Genomic DNA, 25,601 nt, shown 5'->3' on the forward strand with positions numbered 1-25,601 from the left:
GCACAGCAAGGGGGCTCGGGGCTGCACCAGAGCTGAGAGCGTCACTGCTCTGTGAACAGCTGCCCCGTGGCATTAACCATGGCTTGGATGGGTACACTCAGCTGGGTAAGGAGCTGGATGGAGGGCCGGGCTCAGAGAGTGGTGGTGAATGCAGTTAGATCCAGCTGGCGACCAGTCATGAGTGGTGTTCCCCAGGGGTGGGTGCTGGGGCCTGTCCTCTTCAATATCTCTATTGTTGAGCTGGATGAGGGCATCGAGTGCATCCTCAGTAAGTTGACACCAAATTGGCTGGGAGTGTGGATCTGCCTTTGGGTAGAAAGGCCCTACAGAGGGATCTAGACAGGCTGAAGAGCTGGGCTGAATCCAATGGAATGAGGTTCAACAAGACCAAATGCCACTTCCTGCACCTTGGCCACAACAACCCCAGGCAGCACTATAGGCTTGGGGCGGAGTGGCTGGAGGACTGTGTTGAGGAAATGGACCTGGGGGCTGGGGGTACTGGTTGATGCTCGGCTGAACATGAGCCCACAGTGTGCCTGGGTGGCCAAGAAGGCCAACGGCATCCTGGCTTGTATCAAGAACAGTGTTACCAGCAGGAACAGGGAGGTGGTTGTCCCCCTGTACTCGGCACTGGTGAGGCCGCACCTCCGAGGGCTGTGTTCAGTTTTGGGCCCCTCACTGCAAGAGAGACATTGAGGCCCTGGAACGTGTTCAGAGGAGGGCTACGAAGCTGGTGAGGGGTCTGGAGCACAGGCCTTATGAGGAGCGGCTGAGGGAACTGGGATTGTTCAGCCTGGAGAAGTGGAGGCTCAGGGGAGAGCTTATAGCTCTCTATAACTTCCTGAAGGCAGGTTGTAGTGAGCTTGGGGTCGGCCTCTTCTCTCGTGTCATTAGTGATAGGACCAGAGGGAATGGTTTCAAGCTGCGGCAGGGGAGATTCAGGCTGGACATGAGGAGCACTAACCCAACACTAACCAACTCAACCCTAACCAACCCAACCTTAACCAACCCAACACTAACCAACCAAGCCATTAACCAGCCCAACACTAACCAGCCCAGCCATTAACCAACCTACCCACTATCCAACCCATCCACTACCCAATGAATCTGTTAACCAACCTATCCACTAACCAGCCCATCCACTAACCGGCATGTCCACTAACCAGCCCACCTGTTTGTGCTTGTGGGACCTGGGGGCCATGCCCATGTCTGTGTCCCCAACTCAGCCTCCTTTGGGCTCCTTTGGTGCTGGTGGGACAGTGCTCATGTGGGGCCGAGGCCGGGATGCGGTGCGGCCGTGCTGCAGCTGCTCGCTGTTTGCTCTGTGCCCCAGCGCACGGCTCCGTGTTGACAGCGGCGGGCACGCAGCAACCGCGGGGCGCCGCTCCGTCCCTCCGCTTTGGGGGCACGGCGGGACGAGGGCAGGGCGTTGGGGGGGGGTCTCCGTCTCGGGGAAGGATGCGGTGGGACCCACGGCGCTGGCGGGAGGAGAACGAGGGGTTGGGGTCCGGGCGGCCAAATCCCTGCGGGTATAAACCCGGTGCCCGGGCTCTTGGCCAATCCCCGGGGGCTGCGAGGGGCCCCGGCGGGGCTCGGAATCTGGGTCACCCGCAGCGTAAACATCTCCTTGGCCAACTCCGCATCCCCGGGGAGCTCCTGTTTGCTCGAGGCTCTGCCAAACCGGAGATCCTTGGCGCTCTCTCCCGGGCCGTGCGCACGATCCTTGAACTCTACGCGCCACATCGCCCGCGCCGGGGAGTGATTTCTTGGGCTGCAGCGCTGGCTTATCTCCTGCGGGAACTGCCCCTCCTGCATAAATAGCGGCGGTGGGGAAGCTGCGGGCTCACACGGGACGAGCAGTGCGGAGCGGTGGCAGGAGAGCGCCGGTAAGAGACCGCGCTGGGAGCCGGGACCCCAAACCCTCACTCCGCAGCTCCGGGCTCTGAGCCGGCTCCGGGCTCCGGTCCTGCGCAGGGCTTCCTCGAGCCCAACTTCTCGCTCTGCCCTCAGGTTCAGCCCGAAGATGAGAGGCGTGCTGCTGACCCTCGCTGTTCTCTTCCTGACGGGTACGTCCGAACAGGGCGGTGGGGATGGGCTGAGCCCCTTGAGGGCGATGCAGAGCGCGATCCCGAAGTGCTCCGTGCATTAAACCGCAGCCGAGCGCTCCCCGCGGCCCCGGAGCCTGCAGCTCCCCAGCGGTGGGGCTCCGACCCGCAGCTCCTGGGCACGGCAGTGGAGTGGGATCCCCCCATCTGCCCGTTCCCAACGCCCTGTCTGTCCCTGCAGGCACCCAGGCCCGCTCCTTCTGGCAGCACGATGACCCCCAGACACCCCTGGACCGCATTCGGGATATGGTGGACGTCTACCTGGAAACGGTGAAGGCCAGTGGCAAGGATGCCATCGCCCAGTTCGAGTCCTCTGCTGTGGGCAAACAGCTTGAGTAAGTGGGGGGATGCTGTCCCTGTGTCCCCATGTCTCCATGTCCCTGTGTCTCCATATGCCCATATCCCACTATCCCTATATCCCCATGTCCCCGTGTTCCTATGTGCCGTGTTCCCATGTCCCAACGTCCCCTCATCCCCACGTCTCCATCTCTCCACGTTTCCGTATCCCATGGCCCTATGTTCCCATATCCCCACGTCCCCACACCACATCTGACCCCGTACTGCTCTCCCCAGCCTGAAGCTGGCTGACAACCTGGACACGCTGGGTGCTGCAGCTGCCAAGCTGCGTGAGGACATGGCTCCCTACTACAAGGAGGTGCGCGAGATGTGGCTGAAGGACACCGAAGCTCTGCGTGCTGAGCTGACCAAGGACCTGGAGGAGGTGAAGGAGAAGATCCGGCCCTTCCTGGACCAGTTCTCCGCCAAGTGGACCGAGGAGCTGGAGCAGTACCGCCAGCGCCTGGCGCCCGTAGCTCAGGAGCTGAAGGAGCTCACCAAGCAGAAGGTGGAGCTGATGCAGGCCAAGCTGACCCCGGTGGCCGAGGAGGCGCGGGATCGTCTGCGTGGGCACGTGGAGGAGCTGCGCAAGAACCTGGCGCCGTACAGCGACGAGCTGAGGCAGAAGCTGAGCCAGAAGCTGGAGGAGATCCGTGAGAGGGGCATCCCCCAGGCTGCCGAGTACCAGGCCAAGGTGGTGGAGCAGCTCAGCAGTCTGCGCGAGAAGATGACTCCTCTGGTGCAGGAATTCAAGGAGCGCCTCACCCCCTACGCTGAGAACCTCAAGAACCGCTTGATCACCCTCCTGGATGAACTCCAGAAGACCGTGGCCTGAGCTGCTGGCCCAGGGACTGACCCCAGGCCATGCCGGCCCCCAGGAGTCCTCGGAGACCCCTCCTTACCCTCCTCTTTCTCCCACCCCCACCCCGAGTCCATCTCAGCTTTGCCATTCTTTTGTCAAATAAACGTGACTTAAGTTATTGGAGCTCACTCAGTCTTTGCAGTGGATGCTGGGGAAGGGGATCTAAGCCATAAGTGGGGATGGGCCCTTTGACACCCCCTTAGGGTGGGGGGGCTGCAGGGTGGGGAGCTGGGTTAGGGTTGGCTTAGGGTTAGCTGATCCCCACAGTCCCAGCTCTGCTCAGGATGTGGTCACAGTGATGCTGGGCTGGGAGCTCCCCATGTGCCACCAGCTCCGTGCTGAGCACCTCAAGAACACAACCCTGGGCTGGGGGTCGGCTGGGTGTCAGATGGACACCAGGCTCACACTGGGGTTACACACCTCATCACCACCCCACACACACGTCCGTGGTGCAGCGCTGTGCTCAGCACCCCCAGCCCTCCTCCACAACCCCCCTCTCACCCCAACACCGCAGTGACAGAAGCCATCTCACTCCAGCTCCACTTTATTGCAAGAACCACAACAAAAGGGAAATGCTGCTGTGTGTGGGATGGGGGGCAGGACCTGCACCCTGTTGGTCCCCACCAGCCCACAGCCGGGCTACGCGCTCGGTGTCAGCTTCCAGAGCTCGGCCAGCTGCTCCTTCAGCCGTGCCAGCTGCTGCTTCACCAGGTTGGCGTTGTCTGACAGCCATTTCCTGCAAAGGGACCACGTCAGAGCAGGGTCTGGCAGCGCTCAGTTCCGCTCCCCCCGCCCCATGCCATCCCCATCACCAGGGACATGCTGGGGGTCAGTGGGGTACGGGGTGCTGGTGGGGCACGCGGCATCACCTGGCTTGCTGAGCTGCCTCTGACTCATGCACTGTGGTGAAGGCAGTCTTGACTGCCTCGGTGGCTTGCTTGACGTATTCCTGCACCTTCTTCACCACCACGTCTGTCTTATCGGGAGCATCAGCCCCTGCAAGCACACAGAGCGTGGGCATGGTGCGCCCCAAACCCACACTGTCCCCTTACTCCCCATCACTCTTACGTGCTCCCACTGCCAGGATGGCCGTGCAGATGAGCAGGAACAGGATGGAGACCCTCATGGCTGGGGAGAGAGCAGAGCACGTGGTGTGGGGTCAGGTGTGGCACCCAGCTCCATCCCCTGGCTCCCTGCCGTTGGTCCCGGTGGCCCCGCACTCACCTGGCTGTGCTGTGCTTTGCCTCTGCTCAGTGGGGGCTGCCCTGAGTTCCCACTTTATACCCTCTCCAACGGCCGCTTGTGCAAAGGTCAGTGGTGGTGCAGCCGCAGGGAGGGGGCCCATTCCCAGATCCCTTTCCCCACTGCCAGCTTTGCTCTGGATGGGCTCCTCTTCTCCCCCAGCAGGGGTTGAGAAATCCCCAGGGGCCAAGGCTGGGGGCTGTGCATGTGTGTGTGCACACACGTGTGAGGGCGGCTGTGGGGACAGGCTTGGGGCCGGCGTGGGCACATACAGCACAAGGGTGACATCCAGTGGCTCCCACTGCAAGCCAAGCATGGGATGCTGCAGGGTGGTGGGCTGCAAAAGCAGAGGTTGGGTGGCAGTGCCCAGGCTGCGTCCTCAGCTCCAAACACCCAGAGATGGGGCCACAGACGTGACTCCCTACAGCTCCCCATCACCCTGCCAGCCACACGGTGCGCCCCAGAGTGGCACGTCTCCTCCTGCCTCCATCCCCATTCTGTCCCCTCCCTGCTCCAATAGAGTCCCAGCCCCACGTGCCCCCCCTCTCTGCAGGCCATACCCACTCACCCTGGCAGTGCTGCCCTGCTGGGTGCCGCGGTGATCTCAGCTCTGCGCTCACGTCAGGCGCTTCCACGTCGCGACCTTGCTAAAGTCCAAGCTGCGGTGCAGGCCTGCGTGGAAGCTGGTGTGGCTGCTCAGGTGCATAAATAGCAGCGGGTGCTGCCGGCACGGCAGGTCCCACAACCCACAGCAAAGCACAGAGCAGTGCTGGCAGCACTCAGGATGTCGCCGAAAGGGGCTGCCTTCCTCTTGGTGCTCCTGGCTGTGGCAGGTGAGGCGGCGCGGGGTTCCCATCCCTTAAGGGGGTGGTGGGGCTGAGATGTGGCTGTGCCTTGGGGTGGGATGGAGGCAGCTCTGACCTCATGTCTGTGTGCCTGCAGGGACGCGGGCTGATGTCAGCCCTGACCAGGTGGCCACTGTGATCTGGAAGTACTTCACCGAGCTGGGCAGCAATGCCAAGGAGACCGCGGACCAACTGCAGCAAGCTGAGATCACCAAGCAGCTCAAGTGAGTGGAGGGACCACCGAGGCACTGGGGCTGTGGGCACGGGAGGGCACAGGGTGCTGAGTGCTGGGAGATGGGTATCGGGTGCAGGGCACCCGGCACTGGGCTCTGGGTGTTGGACACAGGGCACTGACTGCCTGCTTTCCACAGCACCCTGCTGCAGAGCAACCTGCAGAGCATGAGCTCATACGCCAAGGAGCTGCAGCGGAGCCTGGTGCCCTTTGCCACGGAGCTGCAGGCACAGCTGGTGCAGGACTCGCAGCGGCTGAAGGAGCAGATCCAGCGTGAGCTGGCCGAGCTGCAGGCCAAGCTGGCTCCCTACGCCGACGAGGTGCACCAGCAGATCGGCACCAACATCCGTGAGCTGCGGGCCCAGCTCAGCCCCTTCTCCGACGAGCTGCGCTTGCAGGTGGACCGCGGCACTGGGGAGCTGCGGCGGGCACTGGAGCCCTTCGCCACTGAGCTGCGGGAGAAGCTGCAGGACAACGTTGGCAGCATCCAGGCCTCTCTGGGCTCCTATTCTGAGCGGCTGCAGCAGCAGATCGACAGCAGCGTGGAGGGGCTGAAGGGGCAGCTGACGCCGCTGGCCGACGGGCTGAAGGAGCAGGTGGCACAGAGAGTGGAGGGGCTGCGCAAGGGGCTCAGCCCTTACGCCCAGGAGGTGCAGGATGGCCTCAACCGGCAGCTGGAGAGCCTCACCATGCAGATGGAGCGGGTGGCAGAGGACCTGCGCTCCCGCCTGGCTGCCAGCTCGGAGGAGATGCGTGCCCAGCTCAGCTCGCAGGCCCAGGAGCTGCAGCAGGCACTGGGTGGAGATGCTGAGGCCGTGAGGCAGAGGCTGGCCCTGCTGGCACAGCAGCTGGATGAACGCCTGGTGCAGACGGTGGAGGCGTTCCGGCAGCAAGTGGCCCCCACCAGCGAGACCTTCGGGCAGCAGCTGGTGCAGAGGCTGGAGGAGATGAAGCAGAAGCTGGACTCGGGCACTGCAGGTGTGGAGGATCACCTGGACCTCCTGGAGAAGGAAGTGAAGGAGAAGGTGGCCACCTTCCTCAGCACCATTGAACAGGCAGAGAGCTGAGCCCTCCCTGCCGCTCAGAGCACTCACGGCTTCTCCCCGTGGCAGAAATAAACTGGCACTTTGTGATGCACCCCATGGTCCGCGTCTGTCTTTCTGCAGCCATCCTGGCCTCTGGGTGACCTCCAAATTTGGGTCCCAGGGAGCCTGAACTGGAGTCTGGGATGTCACTGCATCACGGTCTTGGTGGTACATGGGCTCCCCTGGGGCTCTGGAGGGGAAGGCATAAACCTGAGCACCCCACTCCCCATGGCTGGGCCTCAGCAGAACCCCAACCCTGGCAGGCACTTTGCAGCTCTGCGCTGCCCTGCTCCAGCCCCTTGCCTCCAGCAGGACCCTGACTCCTGGCCCCAGAGCCCACTGAGGATGGGTGACATGATGGGGTGCTGCACATTGGCAGAGCACCCCCAGAGGTGACCCCGCATGCAGAGCTGTTTGCACAGAGAAGGGAACAGGGCTGGACTTTGGCCCTCAGCCCCTGCCCTGTCTGGATGGAGGCAGCCCTGGAGGTGCCTGGTCCCAGCAGGTCTGCTCTGCCCCTGTTTGCTGGGTTGCTTTAGAGCAAACATTTCAAAGCCCGGGGTCAGCAGTCAGGCAGGAGCAGCCCCGCAGCAGCCCATGCAATGGGCACTCTTCTGCTCAGAGCACGGGGTACAAGAGCTGCACCAAGAGCACTGGGGTGAAAGAAATACACAAAACCACTGAGCCTTTGGCATTCTATTGGGAAGCAGCTGAAGTAGCTGCTCACAATTTGCAGACAACCAGCCCACATCCCAGGAGCACTCTCTGATCCGGGCACTCCCTGCTCTGCTCTCCCATTCCCCACACAACAGACCCCTCATCCCATGCACAAGGATTTTGCTCCATGATACAAAGGTCAGATGGGAGCGAAGGTCAGCTCCATCCCGAGAACCCAACAGAGCAAACAGTGAAGGCCCATTATCACTGGGACAACAACACCCACCAACACACCAACAATCTGCCCGCTGGGAGATGCTGGGGGAGCAGGGAGGGCTCATTGCAGCCCTGGGGGTTAAGGTCAGGCTGGATGGCCACGGTCCGGCTGGTGCAGGGCACGTGCAGCAGTCAGGTGATGGGCATTCACGTCATCCCCCAGGCACGCTGCTGAACCTCCACGTTGTATTTACATGGAGTGAGGTCCAAAAAGCCTACCCCTGTGGATGCGCTTATCTCAGAGCTCTTCTGCCGCCCGCAGATGGGTATATAAAGTGAACCCGTGCCTGGCTGCAGCAAGAGGTAAGAGCAGCCAGGTGCAGGGCAGAGGTGCAGCCTCGCTGTGCTCCTTGTGCTGGGGACACCTGGCCTCTGGCAGATCGTGTCTGACCTCGCTGGGCAGCCCCACTCAGGAGCAGCACTACTCCCGACCCCAGAAGTGAGGTAAAATTGGGGAGTGAAATACAGGGATGGATAATGGCCCATGGGACAGAGACCTGCACTGTGGCACGAATTAACGCTCCCCTTCTCTCTTTCTCTTGCAGCTTTGCAGCTTGCTGGCCCAGCAGATCATGTCGCTGAAGGCTGCACTTCTGCTCACCCTCCTGGCCACCCTGCCAGGTTGGTGTCTGTGTGGATCCAGGCTGCCCAGTAGCACAGAGATGGGGTGGAAAAGGGGTATGGGAGAGCTCTGGCAACAGCTGCTGCAGAGCAGAGGCTGCCACGGCTCACATGGCACAGCTGCTCTGGCCCCGTGATGGGTTTCTGAGTTCCCTTGAACCCGTGCCATGAGCGCCGTGTGTCGACCTGTCCCCATCCTCCCGCTACCTGGTGACTCAGTGAGTCATCAGCAGGGCAGCTGGTGGCTGCTGTGGGCACAGGGTCGTGCAGGAGCACAAAGCCCTGCTGGCCGCGTCCCTCAGCCACTTCAGGGGTGGCTTCCCAGGTGACACAGAACTGGTAGAACGTGATGAAGCCCAACAGCAACCCAACCCCACACCCACATTCAACAACCACAGCTGTTCTGTTTCCCCGAGCTTTGCTCTGTATCCCCTGTTCTCTGGGCTGCTCCAATAATAACCACTGCCCTTCTCCTTGCAGTTTCACCAGCCGAGCTGGCACGGAGTGGCTTCTGGGAGTACCTCAGCCAGCTGACCAGTGACAAGGACAGCCTAGAGCAGGCACAGGGCAGCAAGCTGGGCAGGGAGTTCACGTGAGTATCCTGCTTGTGGGGCTCACACCCCACTGAGAGGAGCTGGATGTCAACCTCGTGCCCTTCCTGTAAGTCAGTGGTGCTTTATTAACTGTGTCTTAACAGGAACCTGAAGGAAAGCCTCCAGGATGGGGTCAGCAACGTGGGGAACTTCCTTGAGAAGCTGGCACCTCTCAACAGAGGCATCCAGCCACGGCTGTACCACGACTCCGACAGCCTGAGGAAGCTCATCAGGAAAGAGCTGGACAGCCTGAGAGTGAAACTGTCCCCTTATGTGGACGACGTGCACCACAGAGTGGGCAAACACCTGGAAGACCTCCGCTATCAGCTGCAGCCCTTCACCGAGGAGCTGCTGGACCAGGTGTCCCTCCGCGCTCGGGAGCTGCAGCGACACCTGACTCCCAGCCGCGACGTGGCAGCTCAGCTGCTGGACGGCGTGGACGAAGTGCAGCGTTTCATGGCTCATTACGCCGATAAGATCGCCTTCCACACGGAGCAGGTGAAGGACATCTTCCAGCCTTACGCCGACCGGCTGCTGAGCGAGATCCAGCGCTCGGTGGAGGAGCTGCACAGGAACGTGATCCCGCACAGCCCCGCCAGCCCCGAGCAGCTCAACCAGCACATCCGCGAGCTGTCCGACAAGCTGACCCAGAACGCCCGCGATCTGCACCGCAACATCCAGCGCAACCTGGAGCAGCTGAAGGCCAAGCTCAGCCTTCGCCCCGGGGAGCGTCGTGCCGAGGAAATGGCCAGCGAGGTGCAGCGGCGCATCGAGGAGTTCCGCAGGGACACGTACCTGCAGATCCAGGACTTCACGCGCGCCGTGCACCAGGAGACGGAGGACATGAGGCTGAAGCTGTCAGCTAGGCCTCATTACCCAGAGGAGGCCGCGGGCAGCCCGGCCCCGCTGGAGGATCTACGGGCCAGCCTGGACGCGCTGTGGCGAGATCTGTCGCACAGCCTGAGCGAGCGCGGAGGGGAGGCGCCGTGACGGCGGGGTGCGGGGCGCGGGGAGTGGGAGCGGACATAATAAAGGCTCCGAGCCAGCAGGCCTCGCCTCCTCCGCCGCCATCACTGCCCCGCCGCCTCCCCGTCACGTGATCTCCCCCGTCCCGGGACTGACCTCGATCACGTGGCCGCGCGGCTCGCAGGCGCGTTGGGAGCGGGCCGGCCAACATGTCGGCTCTGGGAGCGGTGGAGGCGGGTGCCGGGGGGGCTGCCGGCCTGTTCCGGCCTCTCAGCGCCGAGGACGAAGAGCAGCAGCCGGCAGAGATCGAGTCCCTGTGCATGAACTGCTTCCGAAACGTGAGGGCGGCGGGGTCGGGTGTGGGGGGCCGAGGCCTGTCGGGGGGCGAGGCCTGTGTGGGGCCGGAGCCCCGCAGGGCCGTGCAGGCCGCGCCTCGGCTCCATCGGGCTCCTCGCTGCTGCAGGGGGTGACGCGGCTCCTGCTCACCAGGATCCCCTTCTTCAAAGAGATCATCGTCAGCTCTTTTACGTGCCAGAGCTGCTCCTGGGCCAACACCGAGATCCAGTCTGCGGGCCGCATCCAGGAGCAGGGCGTGCGCTATGCCTTGGCCGTGGCATCCCGGCAGGTGAGCGGCACATCCTGGCTCCTCCCAGCCAACAGCCGGGTCTGTACCGGGGGAGGTGGGGAGCTGCCCTGTGTGCGCCTCTGTTGGTCTTACGTAAGAATAAAAGCTCCTGTTTCCGTATTAGAAGTCACTTTTTATTTGTTGTAACCTTTTAGTCCCCAAACCTGAGTGTTACTAGTGCACACATATAGGAATTATCTTCCTGCACGTCCCGTTTATCTTGCCAGCTCATTGCTCCCTCACTGCGGTGTCTGTAGGTTTGTGAGGAATCTGCCCCTCCTCATTGGTTGGTGAGGCAGGAGTTTGGGCTGGATGTTGGGTGGTCTTTGAAAGCGTAACTTCAGACTGGAATGGGATGTTTGTTTCTGCCTCTCAGCAAAGAGAGAGGCTGCTAAAGCTGGCCTGAATCTGATGCTGCTGCTTCGGCAAGAGCTGCGTGCCCCAGTGTGGGCACTGAGGGTGGGGAAGCTTCTGGTTCTAATGCTGCTTCTGAACTGTTGTGTGCAGGATATGAACAGGGAGATTGTGAAGACTGACTGTGCCACCATTCGAATTCCAGAGCTGGACTTTGAGATCCCTGCCTTCTCCCAGAAGGGAGGTGGGTATGTGGCATGTGTCCGTTTGCATGCCTCTGTTGTGTAGTAGGCTGTGTTTGAGGAGCAGCTCTCCTGTCTATGTATGTAGTCAGGGGAAGCCATCAGCTTTGGGAACACTGCTGTGGTTTACTTAATGCAGCTTCTTTTTCTTTCCCTGTCAAGTTCTTACCACCATTGAAGGCATAATTGACAGAGCTGTTATGGGTCTGGAGCAGGACCAGCCAGTGCGCAGGGTAAGGTGCTGTGAAAGAGGAATCTTTTGAGAGGTGCTTGTTTAACAAGTGCTCTCTTTGTAACTCCCTCACCTATTGGCTTTACATTCTGCTAAGCCTATTATGAGCTTCAGTTTGTGCTATTTGACAGTGTTGTCTTCAGCTCTGGGTTGCCCCTGATATCAGTTTCAAATGTGTCCTCTTGTAGGCAACGGACAAAGAGGTGGCAAGTAAAATAGATGAGTTCATTAGTAAGTTAAAGCAGCTGAAAGAAGTACATTCCCCTTTCACATTCGTAAGTATGTCCAGGAGTGCAGACCCATTCTGTTGGAGGGGTGGGCTGGCTTCTTAAGGCTTCCCGTGTCTCTCTTCTCCTACAGATCATAGATGATCCTTCAGGGAACAGCTTTGTGGAGAATCCCCATGCACCTCAGAAGGATGAAGCTCTTGTAGTTACGTATTATAAGCGGACTCCCCAGCAGGCTGCTATGTTGGGTCTTGAGGTAACATGGAGGTGTTGTTCCCTTTCTCCTCAGCCTTGCCCTCTCCATTGCTGGTGGTGTGGTGTGGTGTCAGCTGTCCTCCCACGTGAGGCCAGCTGGCCTGGGTGTGCTCTCAGGACTGATCCATCCCTTGCTACCTGGGAGACTCTGAGTTAGAGAAGAGGCACAGGTAGAAGCTAATATTGCTTCTGGCCTCTTCTGTTGCAGGAAGAGGAGTTGGGTGAGAAGCCAGATGATTCTGCAGAGGACCTGAGGAACGAGGTGGGTGATTTTTGCAATGTAATGACAGCTGTGTGCAGGTGACTGGCACATAGGTCAGGCATGCAGGGCTGGCTGATGCTCTCTGACTGGCCTTTACATTCCTGTGCTTTAGGTACTGCAGTTCAACACCAACTGTCCTGAGTGCAATGCTCCAGCAAGCACAAACATGAAGCTAGTGCGTATCCTTTGAGTGGTGGCATGGGCTCAGATGGGAGTCTTCTCCTGGGGTCTGTGCAAAGGCCAGGGCATGGGCTGCTTGGTGAGCTGACCTAGTCCTATTCCTGCTGTATCCATAAGGCACAAAGAAATAATTCCTAGTAGAAGCTGCAGGTCACTCTTAGATATTTCTTCTGTTGAATTTTCCTTGACTGTCTGCTCCAGAAATCCCACATTTCAAAGAAGTGATTATCATGGCCACAAACTGTGACTCCTGTGGGCACAGAACAAATGAGGTAAACTACTGTCTTCCTTTTTCTCTTTTGTGTGTGTTGGGTAGTGTGTTCTTCTATGCTTTGGTGGGTAGGAGATTCTCAGTCTTGCTGGCCAGGGTCCTGTGTTTCTTAAATGTGTGAGGAGAGAGAATGTTGTGTCTCCAAGAGCTGCATGTAACGAATGAGGATAATCCATCTTCAGACCTGTGTGTGTTCCCTGTTTTTGAGGGGTTGTCCTCAAGTCTGGAGTAACCTTTGCACAGCAAACTGAGCTGCCAGGGCAGGCCCTCCGAGAGCATCTTGGCCTGACTCAAGTACAAAAGTCCTGTCTGCTGACTGCCAGGTGTTCCTAGGTGAAGTCTGGAGGAGCAATTGAACCCCGAGGCACCAGGATTACCTTTAGAATTACAGATCCTTCAGACATGACGAGAGACATCCTGAAGGTAATGAGCCTAAAGGTGTTTCCCTCCCTCCCTCCTTGGCTCCTGCAGATGATGCACCATGGCCTGGCTGTTCCCTGAGGAGTGGGGCTGTCAGGATTCACATGGAGGTCTCTGTTGCAGTCGGAAACGTGCAGCGTGGAGATTCCAGAGCTGGAGTTTGAGCTGGGAATGGGAGCACTGGGAGGGAAATTCACCACTCTGGAAGGGTTGCTGAAAGATATCAAAGACTTGGTGAGTGGTCCTGGTTACGATCCAGTGGAGCTCTGCCAAAGGGGCTTTTTTTTCCTCAGGGAGGAGCAGTGCACACCCCAGCGTGCTTCTTCCCTTTGCAGCATAGTGTGTCAGTTATACTTGTGGATTCGTTTCCAGCTCCTGTACCCCACTGGTTTGGGGGCAGCAGGGGTCAGACTTGGTCATGCTGTCAGCTTGAGTCCTTACACTCTGCCTGAAGGGCACTTCTCAACACCCAGCAGAGCTCCTCTGTATCAATACTTAGTCTGCCTGTGGCATGAGGACACTTTGGTGCTGGCTTTCTCCTGCGCTGTATAAATGCCCGTGTCTGCTCTTCCAGGTTGAGAGAAACCCATTCACTTTGGGGGACAGCTCCACTCCAAGCAAAACGGAAAAGCTGCAGGAGTTCATTGGCAGATTGCAGGAGGTAAATGTCCTCCCAAGTCTCAGTAAACTGTAATGTGGTTTTGCCATTGTTTTTGCTGCTTTGAAGCGTGTTAACTCCTTGACAAGTGTCGCCGTACCTCTTTGAGCTGTTGCACACTTGCCCTTTGTTCCATCACCTCTTGTCAAGCTCTTGCTGTTACTGGGGAAGATGTCAGAAGTGTGAAGTGTGCCTTGAAGCTGTTGGTGCTGGAAGTATTGAAGGATCAGAAGAAGCCTTGAAGTATTGATTTGCTGCTTTCTCTGTGCAGGTAATAGAAGGGAAGACAAAGGTTGTCTTTATCATGGATGACCCCGCAGGCAACAGCTATCTTCAGGTATGTTGGTGTGCACTCAGACCTGAAGTATTCTGAGCAGTTTGAGCGGATTTTGTTACTTTCCTTGGCTGTGTGTTGGCTGTCAGGGTTTGTTCTGGGCTCGAGTACTGAGTGTGTTTCTGCACACTGTGCCCGGGGGAAGAAAACTGCTGGTGGCCTTGTGGGGAGGGAGTTGAGGGGTTGTGGTTGTCCAGGGATGGAGTCTGTGGCAGGAATGTCTTCTTGGTGCTGGGGTTGGATTTAAGTTCTGCCTGCAGCTCTGCTGGAGCACCTGTAGGCTGATGCTCGGGCACGGCATGCAGGAAGCTTTTCTCTCCCTGCAGAACGTGTACGCCCCGGAGGAGGACCCGGAGCTGAAGGTGGAGCACTATGAGCGCACATATGAGCAGAACGAAGAGCTGGGCCTCAACGACATGAAGACTGAGGGCTATGAGGCAGCGCCGGCCTCTGGCCGATAGCAGCAGGGGGTGAAGCAGCCCCTCCGTGCTCTCAGGAGCTGAACTCCTTTCCACGCTGCTGGAAGCAGCTCGAAGACCTGGAGAGCGAGAAGTTCCTGTTTGGGGGCAGTTTGGGTGGGGATGTTTAAAAGCTGGTTGTGTGCGCTGTGCTGTAGGCCAATAAAGCGATATCACCATGCAGAGCCGCACGTGTGCTGGCAGGGTTCCGCTGGAAGCTCCGCCCCTCGACCTGGCCCCGCCCCCTCCCCGAGCACAAGCCCCGCCCCCCGAACACAAGCCCCGCCCACCGCCTTATCTCACAACGCCGTTGCGCTGCCCTTCACTTCCGGTCGCGGTGCCATGGCGGTGCAGGGTGTCTCCAAGGCTCAGTACCTGCAGCGCTACCTCAGCGGCCCTCCCGCCGAGCAGCCCCGCCGCCGCCGCAAGAAGAAGCTCCCGAGCTGCTCCGGCAGAGCCGGGTGAGTGCGGGCCGCACGGCCCGAGCGGGTCGCGGCTTCCCCTGGGGCCTACATCTGCTTCCCCCCATCCCGGCCTGCGGGCCTCAGGCGGGCGCTCCGCTGATTTTGGCCCTCTGTGCGCCCTCAGGATGCGGATCGTGGATGACGACGTGGGCTGGAGCAGCATCGCCGCTGTGCCCGAGAAGGAGGAGGAGGAGGATGAAGGCGACATGCCCGTGGTGAGCACCTAAAAGTGGCCTGGTGTTGTTGGGGAGGAGGAGTCTTTGCATGCAGTAGTTACGTTTGGAACCGCTTACAAACACCGAAAACGTGGGGCTGAGCCTGCGTGGCGGCTGTTAGAGCCTTAAAACGGCCGGGTGTGGTGAGACAGAGGGAGAGGAACGGCTGTAGAATGTGCTGAGTGCTGTCTGGGAATATAAGTGGGCAGGGGAGAAACATGGCAGTTGGATAGGGAAGGGAGGAGAGGCTGCAGGCAGAGTCCTTGGATCGGTTCTTTCTAGTTCAGGAGTAGCTGACCATTTGATTTAGAGAGCATGGATCCCTTTCTTTGTTGTCTTAAGCTGTGTTGTTTGCTCTGTTATCTGTTCTTCAGGTGGCAGAGTTTATTGATGAGCGTCCGGATGAAGTGAAGCTCATGGAGCAGTTCCGAACAAACGCTAAATGGAAGCTTTTAGGAGGTGAGGGTGGATCTTGCTGTCATTTCTGCCTGAGTGTTTTTACTGTTATAAACAGTGAAATTACAAAATAAGGGTAGTTATGGAGAACTTTAATGGTGGTTGCTTACTGGTTGTTTTTCTTTCAGACCAGAATGAAGAGTCACAAAGCTCAGATATTTCAGTCCCTGCCAAACCTACCACAAGGTAAGGATCTCCAGCTATAAACTCTAGCACTGGTTAATCCTTCTTTCTGTTTTCATCTGTCTCATTGTGCAGTTTCAAGGTGTGCAGCAAAGTGTGTGAAGTAGCTTTCCCAGGGATACCTTTTCCCATGTTGGATCCATTCTGGCTGGTGGAGAAGTGCTTCCAGCTAGCATTGCTGTTTGGGTTTCAGCGAGGTTCATGAGCAGTTATCCCACAGTCATTTGATGATATCAGAGCCATCTGTGTGACGACGGGCTGCAGATGTGTAAGATAGTGAGGATGGTGGTGTTACAACATGACTCTTTTCTGAGGTGTTTATACAGGATCAGGTGTTGCTTTGTGAGAAGATGATTATTCTAGGGCACAGAGTGGGGTTTATAGTTTGAGCATAATAAGAGTTAACGAAGGCTTCAAGTGATACGGTTAAGAGTTTTTCTTTGATGGATGTTGTTTCGGTGTGCTTCTTGAATTGTTCCTGTGAAATCTGTGGCTCAGTAATGCAGATCACTGTATGTTACCCTACTGGTGACTTCACAGATCCTGTTTGATTTCTGTTTCCACTCTAAAGACAAGAAAACAAAATGAGTAAGCTAACTCTTATTTGAAGCTTTTTGTTCTTTCTTAGGCAACGTCATGACTCCCCAGACATCTCACCACCGAGGCGAGTGCGGCACGACTCGCCAGATTTGTCCCCACTCAGACAAGAAAGAAACGATTCTCCCAGCCTTTTACCTTCCAAGCAAAGACAGTGTGACTCCCCAGACCTGTCACCCCCCAAAAGGAAACGTCACGACTCTCCAGACCTGTCACCTCCCAGGAGGAAACGCCACGACTCCCCAGACCTGTCACCCCCTAGAAGGAAACGTCACGACTCTCCAGACTTGTCACCTCCCAGGAGGAAACGTCACGACTCTCCAGACCTGTCACCTCCCAGGAGGAAACGCCATGACTCCCCAGACCTGTCACCCCCTAGAAGGAAACGTCACGACTCCCCAGACCTGTCACCCCCCAGAAGGAAACGTCACGACTCTCCAGACTTGTCACCCCCCAGGAGGAAACGCCACGACTCTCCAGACTTGTCACCCCCCAGGAGGAAACGCCACGACTCTCCAGACCTGTCACCCCTCAGGAGGAAACGTCACGACTCTCCAGACCTGTCACCCCCCAGGAGGAAACGCCACGACTTTCCAGACCTGTCACCCCCCAGGAGGAAACGTCACGACTCTCCAGACCTGTCACCCCCTAGAAGGAAACGTCACGACTCCCCAGACCTGTCACCCCCCAGAAGGAAACATCACGACTCCCCAGACTTGTCACCCCCCAGGAGGAAACGCCACGACTCTCCAGACCTGTCACCCCCTAGAAGGAAACGTCACGACTCTCCAGACCTGTCACCCCCCAGGAGGAAACGCCACGACTCTCCAGACTTATCACCCCCTAGAAGGAAACGTCACGACTCTCCAGACCTGTCACCCCCTAGAAGGAAACGTCACGACTCTCCAGATCTCTCTCCTGTAGGAATCAGTTCAGCAATGGGAAAAAAAAGCTGTAAAATGACAGATAAGTCACTCCTGGGGGAGATCCAAGGAGAGCAGATTCATTGTAGGAACAGTTCCTCTGACAAGTCCTTGTCACAACCAAAGCAACAGACTATTCCAGATCTGTCCCTTCAGAGGAAGAAGAAATATGACTCTGACCCAGATTCATCGCCACCTTTGAGAAAGAGGGCTGGTTCACCTGGTCAGAAAAAGCTGAGTGGAACAAAAGGTCAGTGTGTATATAAGAATGCATAGTGCAAAAGTATGGAGTTGTGGTGGATAGGTTGTTTCTTCTGTTGGTAAAGCTCGTTCTTGTAATGCTATTGTTTGAGATGAATTAATTTAAAAGTAATTTGTGTAAGTCTTAAACACTCGTCCAAAGGGAAAATGAAGTTTAAGCCTCGTCTCTGAACAGTGTGTGTTCAGAAGGAATGGAATATAAAGGCTGATGTCAATGCTTGTTCTTTCCCTACAGCTTGTCCTCACTGAAGGTTTTGATTTTACTGTGAGTTATCTCATGTGTCACCATCTTTAGGCCTCTGGTGGTTCTTATTAATGTATGTTTGTGTTGCAGATGTTTCCTCAGTAAAGAAGATGCGTCATGACTCTGATTCTTCACCTCCACGAAGGGGTGCCCAAAGTGCCTCTGAGGCAGACCTATCTCCCCAGCGGAAGAATCACAGGTTAGGTCTATTCCATAGCAACTCTTATAAGCATGGTCCTCTTAAACATGTTTAGAGCAAGTCTTCATGCTCCAATTTCTCTCATCCTCAAAGGGCTCTGCCTTCTGGGAAGGGTCAGCGTGGTTCAAGGAGTCCCTCAGATCATCGCTACCCAGATGAGAAGGGATCTCCCAAGAAGGTAAGGGTTTTGTCTTTCAGTCTGAGCTGAAGATTGCTTCCTCTGATAGCAGTCATTAACAGCATGATGGCTACAGATGGTAGAGCAGAAATATAGCTTGTAAATGCAGCTGTGCCACACTGTCAGTTTGCCATAAGAACACATGTGAGGTAGATGGAAGATGAGCTCTGCATGAGCACTCTGTGTTTCTGGAGGTCTGTGGAAGCTGTTTCCAAAGATGTCAGCAAAGTGGCTTTGTAACAGAGATGCCTCTCATGAAACTTCCCCTTATCATACCTGTGGGTCACTGGGCTGCTCTCAGCCAGCAATAAATGTGATTCTTGTTTGATTTGCAGGGCAAGATGATGTCTGGGGTCAAAGCTGGCTTGGTGTCAGCTGACGTGCTGCGGAGAGAACAGCAGGAGCTCAGGAAGCAGGAGAGAAGTAGCAAGCAATTGGAAGGTAAAAGTCTGAAACCACTGCACCAACATCAGCTTTTTGGCTGCTTGTTAATGCTGTGTCAGGGCTTGTCTTAAAATGCTGGTAGTTAGGGTGTTGATGGAGAGCATCTGTGTTGGTTGGCATCCAGGCACACTGATGAATTCACACAGGTAAGGCCACTGGGTCTCTAAAATAGAAATTTAGGAGTGTTGATTTCAAAGAGGTGCCAATGAAACAATTGTGAGGCTTTTGTGTCTCATCTGCCCTATCTGCTATTCCTGATCTGAAGGGGCAGACTGTTTCACTAAGAGCTCATTACATGAGCGATGGAGTGGTTTGGAAACTGAAATATTCCAAGATGAGTGACTCAGTGTATCTGTTACCCCCAGAGGAATCCCGACACACAGAAACCATCTTCCGTGACAAGTCAGGCCGCAAGAGGGACCTTGTGCAGGAACGCCTTGAGCAGAAGCAGAAAGATGAAGCAAAGTCTTTGCATGATGAACAATATGCCAGATGGGGAAAGGGGTAAGGTGGTTTTGGTGACATGTCACTTTGCAGGTTGCAGACTGGGGGCTGGCAATGAGTTTTGTGCCTGGGACCAGGTTATTTTGTGTGGAATTACCCTGTCTGTTGCTGGGTGCTTATCAGAACCACTGCACACAGTAGATTGTGGTCAATACAGCAATTTGAGCAGGTCCCAGTGAATGATCCCTTAGTTTTGAGGTGATGCTTTGTGTGTTTGTTTACAGATTAGCACAGGAAAGGCAGCAGCAGCAGAATGTGGAAGATGCGATAAAAGAGATGCAGAAACCTTTGGCCCGTTACATTGATGATGAAGATCTGGATCGAATGCTGAGAGAACAAGAGAGAGAAGGAGACCCCATGGCTGAGTTCATCAAAAAAAGAAAAGCCAAAGAGAACAAGGAGAAGAAAGGTATGGATATGGAGCTGTGCTGGTGCAGGCATTAATGCCCAAGGAGCATAGAAATGCAGCGCTGTTCAGTGAACAGCGTGAGGCTGCTGTGGCAGCTGAGTCCTGAAGATTGCACTGAAGTAACCAATGACTGTATTGCTGTTTTTGTCTTTAGAGAAACCTAGGTACAGTGGGCCAGCACCTCCTCTCAACAGATTTAATATATGGCCTGGGTATCGCTGGGATGGGGTGGACAGGTAGGTATTGCTGATACACTGATGTCATTGAATGGTAGTAAAACTAAATGAGATACAACACATTCAACCTTTACACTGCTCACAGTTATGAATGGCTGGTAGGGTCATGCTTGTGTGGGATAAAAAGGAGCCAGGTTCTGTTCTGTTTTGTGGTGACTCATGGGAGGCACTGCCTGCTGTTAGCCACAGCTGAGGGTGCAAACTCAGCTAGTGATGTTGATGCAATGATGTAATTTAAAAGCTTAGTGGCTTTAGTAGATGTGCCCAGTTGCCCATGGTCTTGTTGGTGGTGTTTTGTAGGTCCAATGGATTCGAGCAGCAGTTCTTTGCCAGGATGGCCAACAAGAAGGCGGTTCAAGAGCTGGCTTATAAGTGGAGCATAGAAGACATGTAAATAGCAGAAATAAACATGTAAAACAGCACGTCTGAATTGAGATCTGCCTGCTACCACTGCCAGAGCCAAAAGTAACGGCTCCTCTGCCTGGACCAAGCACTGTTCTTGGCATTCAGTATCCCAGTGGGTCCTCTGCTTGGAAGCAAGGCTGTGTTTGGAGGAGAGCTGCTAGAAGAGGATTTTCCTGCCGGCCAGAAAGGACCAGTGCCAAAAACTGGAGTGGCTGCTGCCCACAGGAACATTCTGCTCTCTGGTTTCCTTCACGAGGTGCTGCAGACACGGGTGTCTGACCCGCTTGTTTCTCTACTAATAAACTGTAGAAACTGTGTTGAAATGTTCTATGCCGAATGCTTTGTCCTCTGAAGGCAGCTGACAGACCCTCTGTGCCAGGTGGGTCAGTATGTGGCACGAAGCTGCTTTCTCTCTTTGCAGCGATTTCCAGTTAGCAGGAGGGCTGTGTGTGAGGAGGATCACGGCACGGTCCGCTCTGCAGTGATAAAGCTTCGGGCCTTTCCTCCCTGTTTTCCATCCCCCTCTGAGGAGCGGAACTCTCCTTCCCGCCCCCTTCAGCGGAAGTCCCGCCCGCCGCCATACCTCACCACGCCGTCGCGCTGTCACTTCCGCTCGCGTTGCCATGGCAGCGCATGGATGGCCGAAGGCGCAGTGCCTGCAGCGCTGCCTCAGCGGCCCTCCCGCCGAACGGCCCCGCAAGAAGAAGCCCCGAGCTGCTCCCCAGAGCCCGAGCGGGTCGCGGCTTCCCCTGGGGCCTACATCTGCTGCCCCCCATCCCGGCCTGCGGGCCTCAGGCGGGCGCTCCGCTGATGCTGGCCCTCTGTGCGCCCTCAGGGTGCGGATCGTGGATGACGACGTGGGCTGGAGCAGCATCGCGCTGTGCCCGAGGAGGAAGAGGCTGACATGCCCGTGGTGAGCACCTAAACGCGGCCTGGTCTTTAGTGGTGGGAGGAGGAGTCTTTGCATGGAGTGGTTACGTTTGGAACCGCTTACAAGCACCGAAAACGTGGGGCTGAACCTGCGTGGCGGCTGTTAGAGCCTTCAAACGGCCGGGTGTGGTGAGACAGAGGGAGAGGAACGGCTGTAGAATGTGCTGAGTGCTGTCTGGGAATATAAGTGGGCAGGGGAGAAACATGGCAGTTGGATAGGGAAGGGAGGAGAGGCTGCAGGCAGAGCCCTTGGATCGGTTCTTTCTTGTTCAGGAGTAGCTGACCATTTTGGTTTAGAGAGCATGGATCCCTTTCGTTGTTGTCTTAAGCTGTGCTGTTTGGTCTGTTATCTGTTCTTCAGGTGGCAGAGTTTATTGATGAGTGTCCAGATGAAGTGAAGCTTATGGAGCAGTTCCGAACAAACGCTAGATGGAAGCTTCTAGGAGGTGAGGGTGGATCTTGCTGTCATTTCTGCCTGAATGTTTATACTGTTACAAACAGTGAAATGTGATTTTTGTCTGATTTGCAGGCCAAGATGATGTCTGGGGTCAAAGCTGGCTTGCTGTCAGCTGACGTTCTGCAGAGAGTCCAGCAGGAGCTCAGGAAGCAGGAGAGAAGTAGCAAGCACTTGGAAGGTAAAAGTCTGAAACCACTGCACCAACATCTGCTTTTGGCTGCCTGTTAATGCTGTATCGGGGTTTGTCTTAGAGGGCTGGTAGTTAGGGTGTTGATGGAGAGCATCTGTGTTGGTTGGCATCCAGGCATGCTGATGAATTCACACAGGTAAAGGCCACTGGGTCTCTATGAATGGTGATTTCATATAAATGTCAATGAAACAATGATGCAAAGTCACTGAGCAATGAACAATATGCCAGATGGGGAAAGGGGTAAGGTGGTTTTGGTGACATGTCACTTTGCAGGTTGCAGACTGGGGGCTGGCAATGAGTTTTGTGCCTGGGACCAGGTTATTTTGTGTGGGATTACCCTGTCTGTTGCTGGGTGCTGATCAGAACCACTGCACACAGTAATTTTTGGTCAATACTGCAATTTGAGCAGGTCCCACTGAATGATTCCTTAGTTTTTTAGTGATGCTTTGTGTGTTTGTTTTCAGATTAGCGCAGGAAAGGCAGCAGCAGCAGAATTGGAAGGATGCAGTAAAAGAGATGCAGAAACCTTTGGCCTGTTACATCAACAATGAAGATCTGGATCGAATGCTGAGAGAACAAGGGATGGAAGGAGACCCCATGGCTGAGTTTATAAAAAAAGAAAAGCCAAAGAGAAGAAGGAGAAGAAAGGTATGGATATGGAGCTGTGCTGGTGCAGGTTTTAGTGCCCAAGGAGCATAGAAATGGAGCTGCTGTTCAGTGAACAGCGTGAGGTTGCTGTGGCAGCTGAGTCCTCAAGGTCTCCTTCAGGGTTTAGTGCCACAGTGACATCTTCTTTTATTGACCTGTTAGCAGTTTCTGTTACTATTACTTGTTAGCTTAGAGTGCAGTATGTGGTGACTTAAGTAGTCAACACGCTTCAGCTTTTTTAATGGTGTTGTTTGGAGTCTCCACTGTGAGATCTTTGCCTATTAGGCAGCCGGTGCTTTGGGTCTGTGTATATGTTTCAGGCTGGGGATAATGTGGGATACAACACATTCAACCTTAACGCTGCTTGTGGTTATGAATGGCTGGTCGGGACATGCTTGTCTGGGATAAAAAGGAGCCAGATTCTGTTCTGTTTTGTTGTGACTCATGGGAGGCACTGCCTGCTGTTAGCCACAGCTGAGGGTGGAAACTCGGCTAGTGGTGTTGATGCAGTGATGTCATTTAAAAGCTTAGTGGCTTTAGTAGATGTGCACAGTAGCCCATGGTCTTGTTGGTGTTGTTTTGTAGGTCCAACGGATTCAAGCAGCAGTTCTTTGCCAGGATGGCCAACAAGAAAGCAGTTCAGGAGCTTGCATACAAGTGGAGCATTGAAGACTTCCTCATCTTCTTTTAAAGGCTGCAGTTTTAAAATTGTAGATGTAGGTACAGATGTTTATTACTACCACGGGGACCTTATAGCAGAGTTCGTTACAGTACTGAATTCATAATATGTATATTATGGTTTTATTACCAGAGACTTTCTTGCTAAGATGTATCTGTGCAAAGCAGTGGAGTACAGGAGAGATTTGCTGGTGTAATTTACACATTAAAATGAAGCCTTTTGTATCGTTGCCCAGATTCAAATTGTCAAATGCTGTGATGGCTGTTGTAGATAATAACATACGGGCTTTGAAATGGCTCTGCAGCTTCAGGAGGGCCAGGGGAGCTGCCTGTCTCCGTCTGTTGTTGGATCACGTGTGTCTGCAAACAGGCTGGGAGCCTGGCTGGATTGGAACACCTCCAGCCTAGAGCTGCTTTGCAGTGTCCCATCTGCATCTGAAGAGTGAAGAGGGGGACAGGGAACACGGCTCTGTGAGGGCAGTAAGATCTGACACAAGTAAGTGTGAATACTTCTGCCCTTTTCCTCTCAGAGTGACTCCAAAGCCAGCAGACACTCTTTGTGAGTATGGAGCTGGGCTCTGGTATCTCTTGGGACAGCTGCAGGATCTGGTGTGTGGGATGGTGGCTTCGTGTGCAAGATATCCAACGCATCTGAGTCGGGCTGTGAGAGGAGGAAAGCTGCCTGCACCTTGCTGAGAGCTCGTACACCTCAAGAGGGAGCAGGAGGGCGGTGAGGATGAGTGCTGCCTCCCCCCACCAGGCCATGGCAGCCGGCAGAGGGTGCTGGCACACCGGGTTTGGCCGTGCCTGTGGCACAGAGGGCTACCCCTGCCCAGGGCTGGATGCATGAGGTATAAGTGCAGCCGTGCTCTGCACTCCTGGGTGCTGCAGCACACATGTGCTAAGGGGTGTTTGGGGTGTGCTGCATATTCTGGAGCCCGACCTGAGGTCTGAGCACACAAATTGTTCCCTATGTATGTCTTCTCATTCTGACCCTGTGCACGCAACATGTGTTGGCCAGGGAGGAGGGAGGATGGCTTGTCCTATTGCCCTTGGTCTGCGTCCTGCTTTGGCACAGCTCTGCTGTCTGATGTGGCTGTGTGTGAGCGGTTGTGGCAGCAGAGAAATTGGGAAACACTCCGGGATCCTCTGGGATGAGAGGGGTGTGATGGAGACAAAGTGAGCAGTGCTGGGGAGTGGATCTCTTGATTATTGTTTCTGGAAGGGCAGCAGTTCCCTTCTTGGCATCTTAACAGCGACTTTGATTAGCTTTAACCAGGAAAAAAAAAAAAGAAAGAAAGAAAAAGGAATATTAAAATCTTAATTTAATTTAAAACACTGTCATTCATAGTCATGGCAAACACCAAGCAGAGTAATTATTATGCAAATGAGGCAGATAGAAAAAATGATTAATAATTGCACAAATTAAAAATTATTGTAAACATCCTGTGACGAGTGATAAGTCCGCGAGGAGTGCGTGCGCAGGAGGCAGCGCTGCTCTGTCAGCTCCTGCATCCTGATTTTCTCATTAGTGGGATTTAATTAGCAAATGATGTGGAGGAACCGAGCAGCTTTTGGGGCTGGTTAAGGGTCGCTGCGCCCGGTGTGTGGCTCCAGGTGATGGTAGAGAGGTGCTGGGATGCACACTGAGCTTTGCGTTCAGCTCCATCGCAACAACTGTGGTTTTTAGGGCGTCTGGGCAGGGAGAAGGGGGACCTACAGCTGCTGGCAGTGCTGTGTTGTCCCACATGCACCCTGCTTGTCCTCATGCCACCCAGCTTCTGCTCTCTGCCATCCCCAGATCCTGGGCTCCGAGCTGCCCCAGCAGCAAGCTTCACCCCTGACCAGCCCCCAAATGGGCAGTTGCTAATTACTGGGAGAGTTTGCTCCCTCCAAGAATTAATGAGCTTATTTGTCTGGCATTTTGCTGCTAATTGCATAACATTATTTTTTTCCCCCTGTTCGACTGTTTTGCTTTTATACTTTTGACAGCGAGCACGATAATAATAATAATAGGCTTACACTGGCTAATAGGCTTACGTGGTGCATTATTCATGTCAAGGACAAGCAATTAAGCTTGGCCTCACACATAATAATTAGATTTTTGTTGATGAGCTCATCAGTAATGTGTTTAGTCAAGATTAAGAGCTTAATTCCTGGTGGGTGACATCACCTGCCCCCTGTGACCCCTGGCCGTGGTATGGGGTGCAGGAGGACCACTGCACTGTGCTGGCAGGTTTGTGGAGGGTGGTGAGCTGTGTGTCCGTCTGTATTTCACCTTCCAGATGGAAGTGGGTTCTGTGAAATGCTGTGATTTCCTGCCTGGTTCCCAATGCTTCCCTAAGCTTTGCATTGCTCCCTTGCATTGCTCAGTGTGGATGGATGGAGGGAAATGCGCTTTCTTCTAACTACCAGGCTCTTATTTTTCTCCCCCCCATCTTTTCTTTTTCTTTAATAGCTCTGTTAAAGTGGGTTCTGGCAGGTGACACGTTATTGTAACTGTTCCCTGCTGCGATCTCCTATTATTTTTTTAATTAAAAAGAGCCCCAGATTTATCATGTTAATTTCACTCTAAATGGCAGCGGCTCTGAGTGGTGGGCGCTTGGTGAAGGGCTGGAGGCTGTGTAAGTCACCCTGAGCTG

General features: G+C 55.2%; 6 protein-coding genes and 1 long non-coding RNA gene across 11 annotated transcripts; 6 read left to right on the forward strand and 1 right to left on the reverse strand.

Annotated features, from left to right (window-relative positions):
• Nucleotides 1-1,445: 1,445 nt before the first annotated feature.
• APOA1 (apolipoprotein A1) lies at nt 1,446-3,431 on the forward strand. The gene is made up of 4 exons (XM_072354837.1): nt 1,446-1,886; nt 2,011-2,066; nt 2,287-2,440; nt 2,679-3,431. The coding sequence occupies exons 2-4, from the start codon at nt 2,024-2,026 to the stop codon at nt 3,274-3,276; spliced, it is 795 nt and encodes a 264-aa protein (XP_072210938.1). The 5' UTR covers nt 1,446-1,886; nt 2,011-2,023; the 3' UTR covers nt 3,277-3,431.
• A 400-nt stretch (nt 3,432-3,831) lies between these two features.
• On the reverse strand, nt 3,832-9,952 carry APOC3 (apolipoprotein C3). Of its 5 annotated transcripts, XM_072354711.1 has the most exons (7): nt 9,650-9,952; nt 6,717-6,897; nt 5,114-6,623; nt 4,528-4,846; nt 4,372-4,431; nt 4,173-4,299; nt 3,832-4,039 (listed from the first exon to the last, which is right to left on the reverse strand). In XM_072354711.1, the coding sequence occupies exons 4-7, from the start codon at nt 4,646-4,648 to the stop codon at nt 3,943-3,945; spliced, it is 405 nt and encodes a 134-aa protein (XP_072210812.1). In that variant the 5' UTR covers nt 4,649-4,846; nt 5,114-6,623; nt 6,717-6,897; nt 9,650-9,952; the 3' UTR covers nt 3,832-3,942. The 5 variants fall into 5 exon arrangements, with proteins under 5 accessions (XP_072210812.1, XP_072210813.1, XP_072210811.1 ...); XM_072354712.1 differs by lacking the exon at nt 6,717-6,897; XM_072354710.1 differs by lacking the exons at nt 6,717-6,897; nt 9,650-9,952 and having other exon boundaries at nt 4,528-4,882; nt 5,114-5,766.
• On the forward strand, nt 5,330-6,838 carry APOA4 (apolipoprotein A4). The gene is made up of 3 exons (XM_072354652.1): nt 5,330-5,378; nt 5,488-5,614; nt 5,762-6,838. Exons 1-3 carry the CDS (start codon nt 5,330-5,332, stop codon nt 6,687-6,689), a joined length of 1,104 nt encoding a protein of 367 aa, XP_072210753.1. The 3' UTR covers nt 6,690-6,838.
• Nucleotides 7,735-9,844, forward strand: APOA5 (apolipoprotein A5). The gene is made up of 4 exons (XM_072354653.1): nt 7,735-7,776; nt 8,186-8,261; nt 8,613-8,853; nt 8,959-9,844. The coding sequence occupies exons 1-4, from the start codon at nt 7,735-7,737 to the stop codon at nt 9,842-9,844; spliced, it is 1,245 nt and encodes a 414-aa protein (XP_072210754.1).
• On the forward strand, nt 9,942-14,363 carry ZPR1 (ZPR1 zinc finger). Its single transcript, XM_072354707.1, has 14 exons — nt 9,942-10,158; nt 10,284-10,445; nt 10,953-11,043; nt 11,204-11,274; nt 11,462-11,548; nt 11,634-11,756; nt 11,964-12,017; nt 12,130-12,196; nt 12,399-12,469; nt 12,802-12,891; nt 13,012-13,122; nt 13,463-13,549; nt 13,818-13,883; nt 14,207-14,363. The coding sequence occupies exons 1-14, from the start codon at nt 10,030-10,032 to the stop codon at nt 14,339-14,341; spliced, it is 1,344 nt and encodes a 447-aa protein (XP_072210808.1). The 5' UTR covers nt 9,942-10,029; the 3' UTR covers nt 14,342-14,363.
• A 98-nt stretch (nt 14,364-14,461) lies between these two features.
• BUD13 (BUD13 homolog) lies at nt 14,462-20,376 on the forward strand. Its single transcript, XM_072354706.1, has 12 exons — nt 14,462-14,799; nt 14,927-15,017; nt 15,392-15,476; nt 15,602-15,659; nt 16,285-17,426; nt 17,772-17,880; nt 17,974-18,058; nt 18,394-18,499; nt 18,868-19,006; nt 19,231-19,415; nt 19,570-19,651; nt 19,952-20,376. The coding sequence occupies exons 1-12, from the start codon at nt 14,462-14,464 to the stop codon at nt 20,043-20,045; spliced, it is 2,514 nt and encodes an 837-aa protein (XP_072210807.1). The 3' UTR covers nt 20,046-20,376.
• A 285-nt stretch (nt 20,377-20,661) lies between these two features.
• On the forward strand, nt 20,662-24,238 carry LOC140261374 (uncharacterized). The gene is made up of 5 exons (XR_011905700.1): nt 20,662-20,969; nt 21,348-21,432; nt 21,516-21,621; nt 22,098-22,281; nt 22,867-24,238. It is a non-coding gene; the product is annotated as an uncharacterized lncRNA (long non-coding RNA).
• Nucleotides 24,239-25,601: the final 1,363 nt, after the last annotated feature.

Source organism: Excalfactoria chinensis, chromosome 21 (genome assembly GCF_039878825.1).
Source record: "Excalfactoria chinensis isolate bCotChi1 chromosome 21, bCotChi1.hap2, whole genome shotgun sequence".
Lineage (NCBI taxonomy): Eukaryota > Metazoa > Chordata > Aves > Galliformes > Phasianidae > Excalfactoria > Excalfactoria chinensis.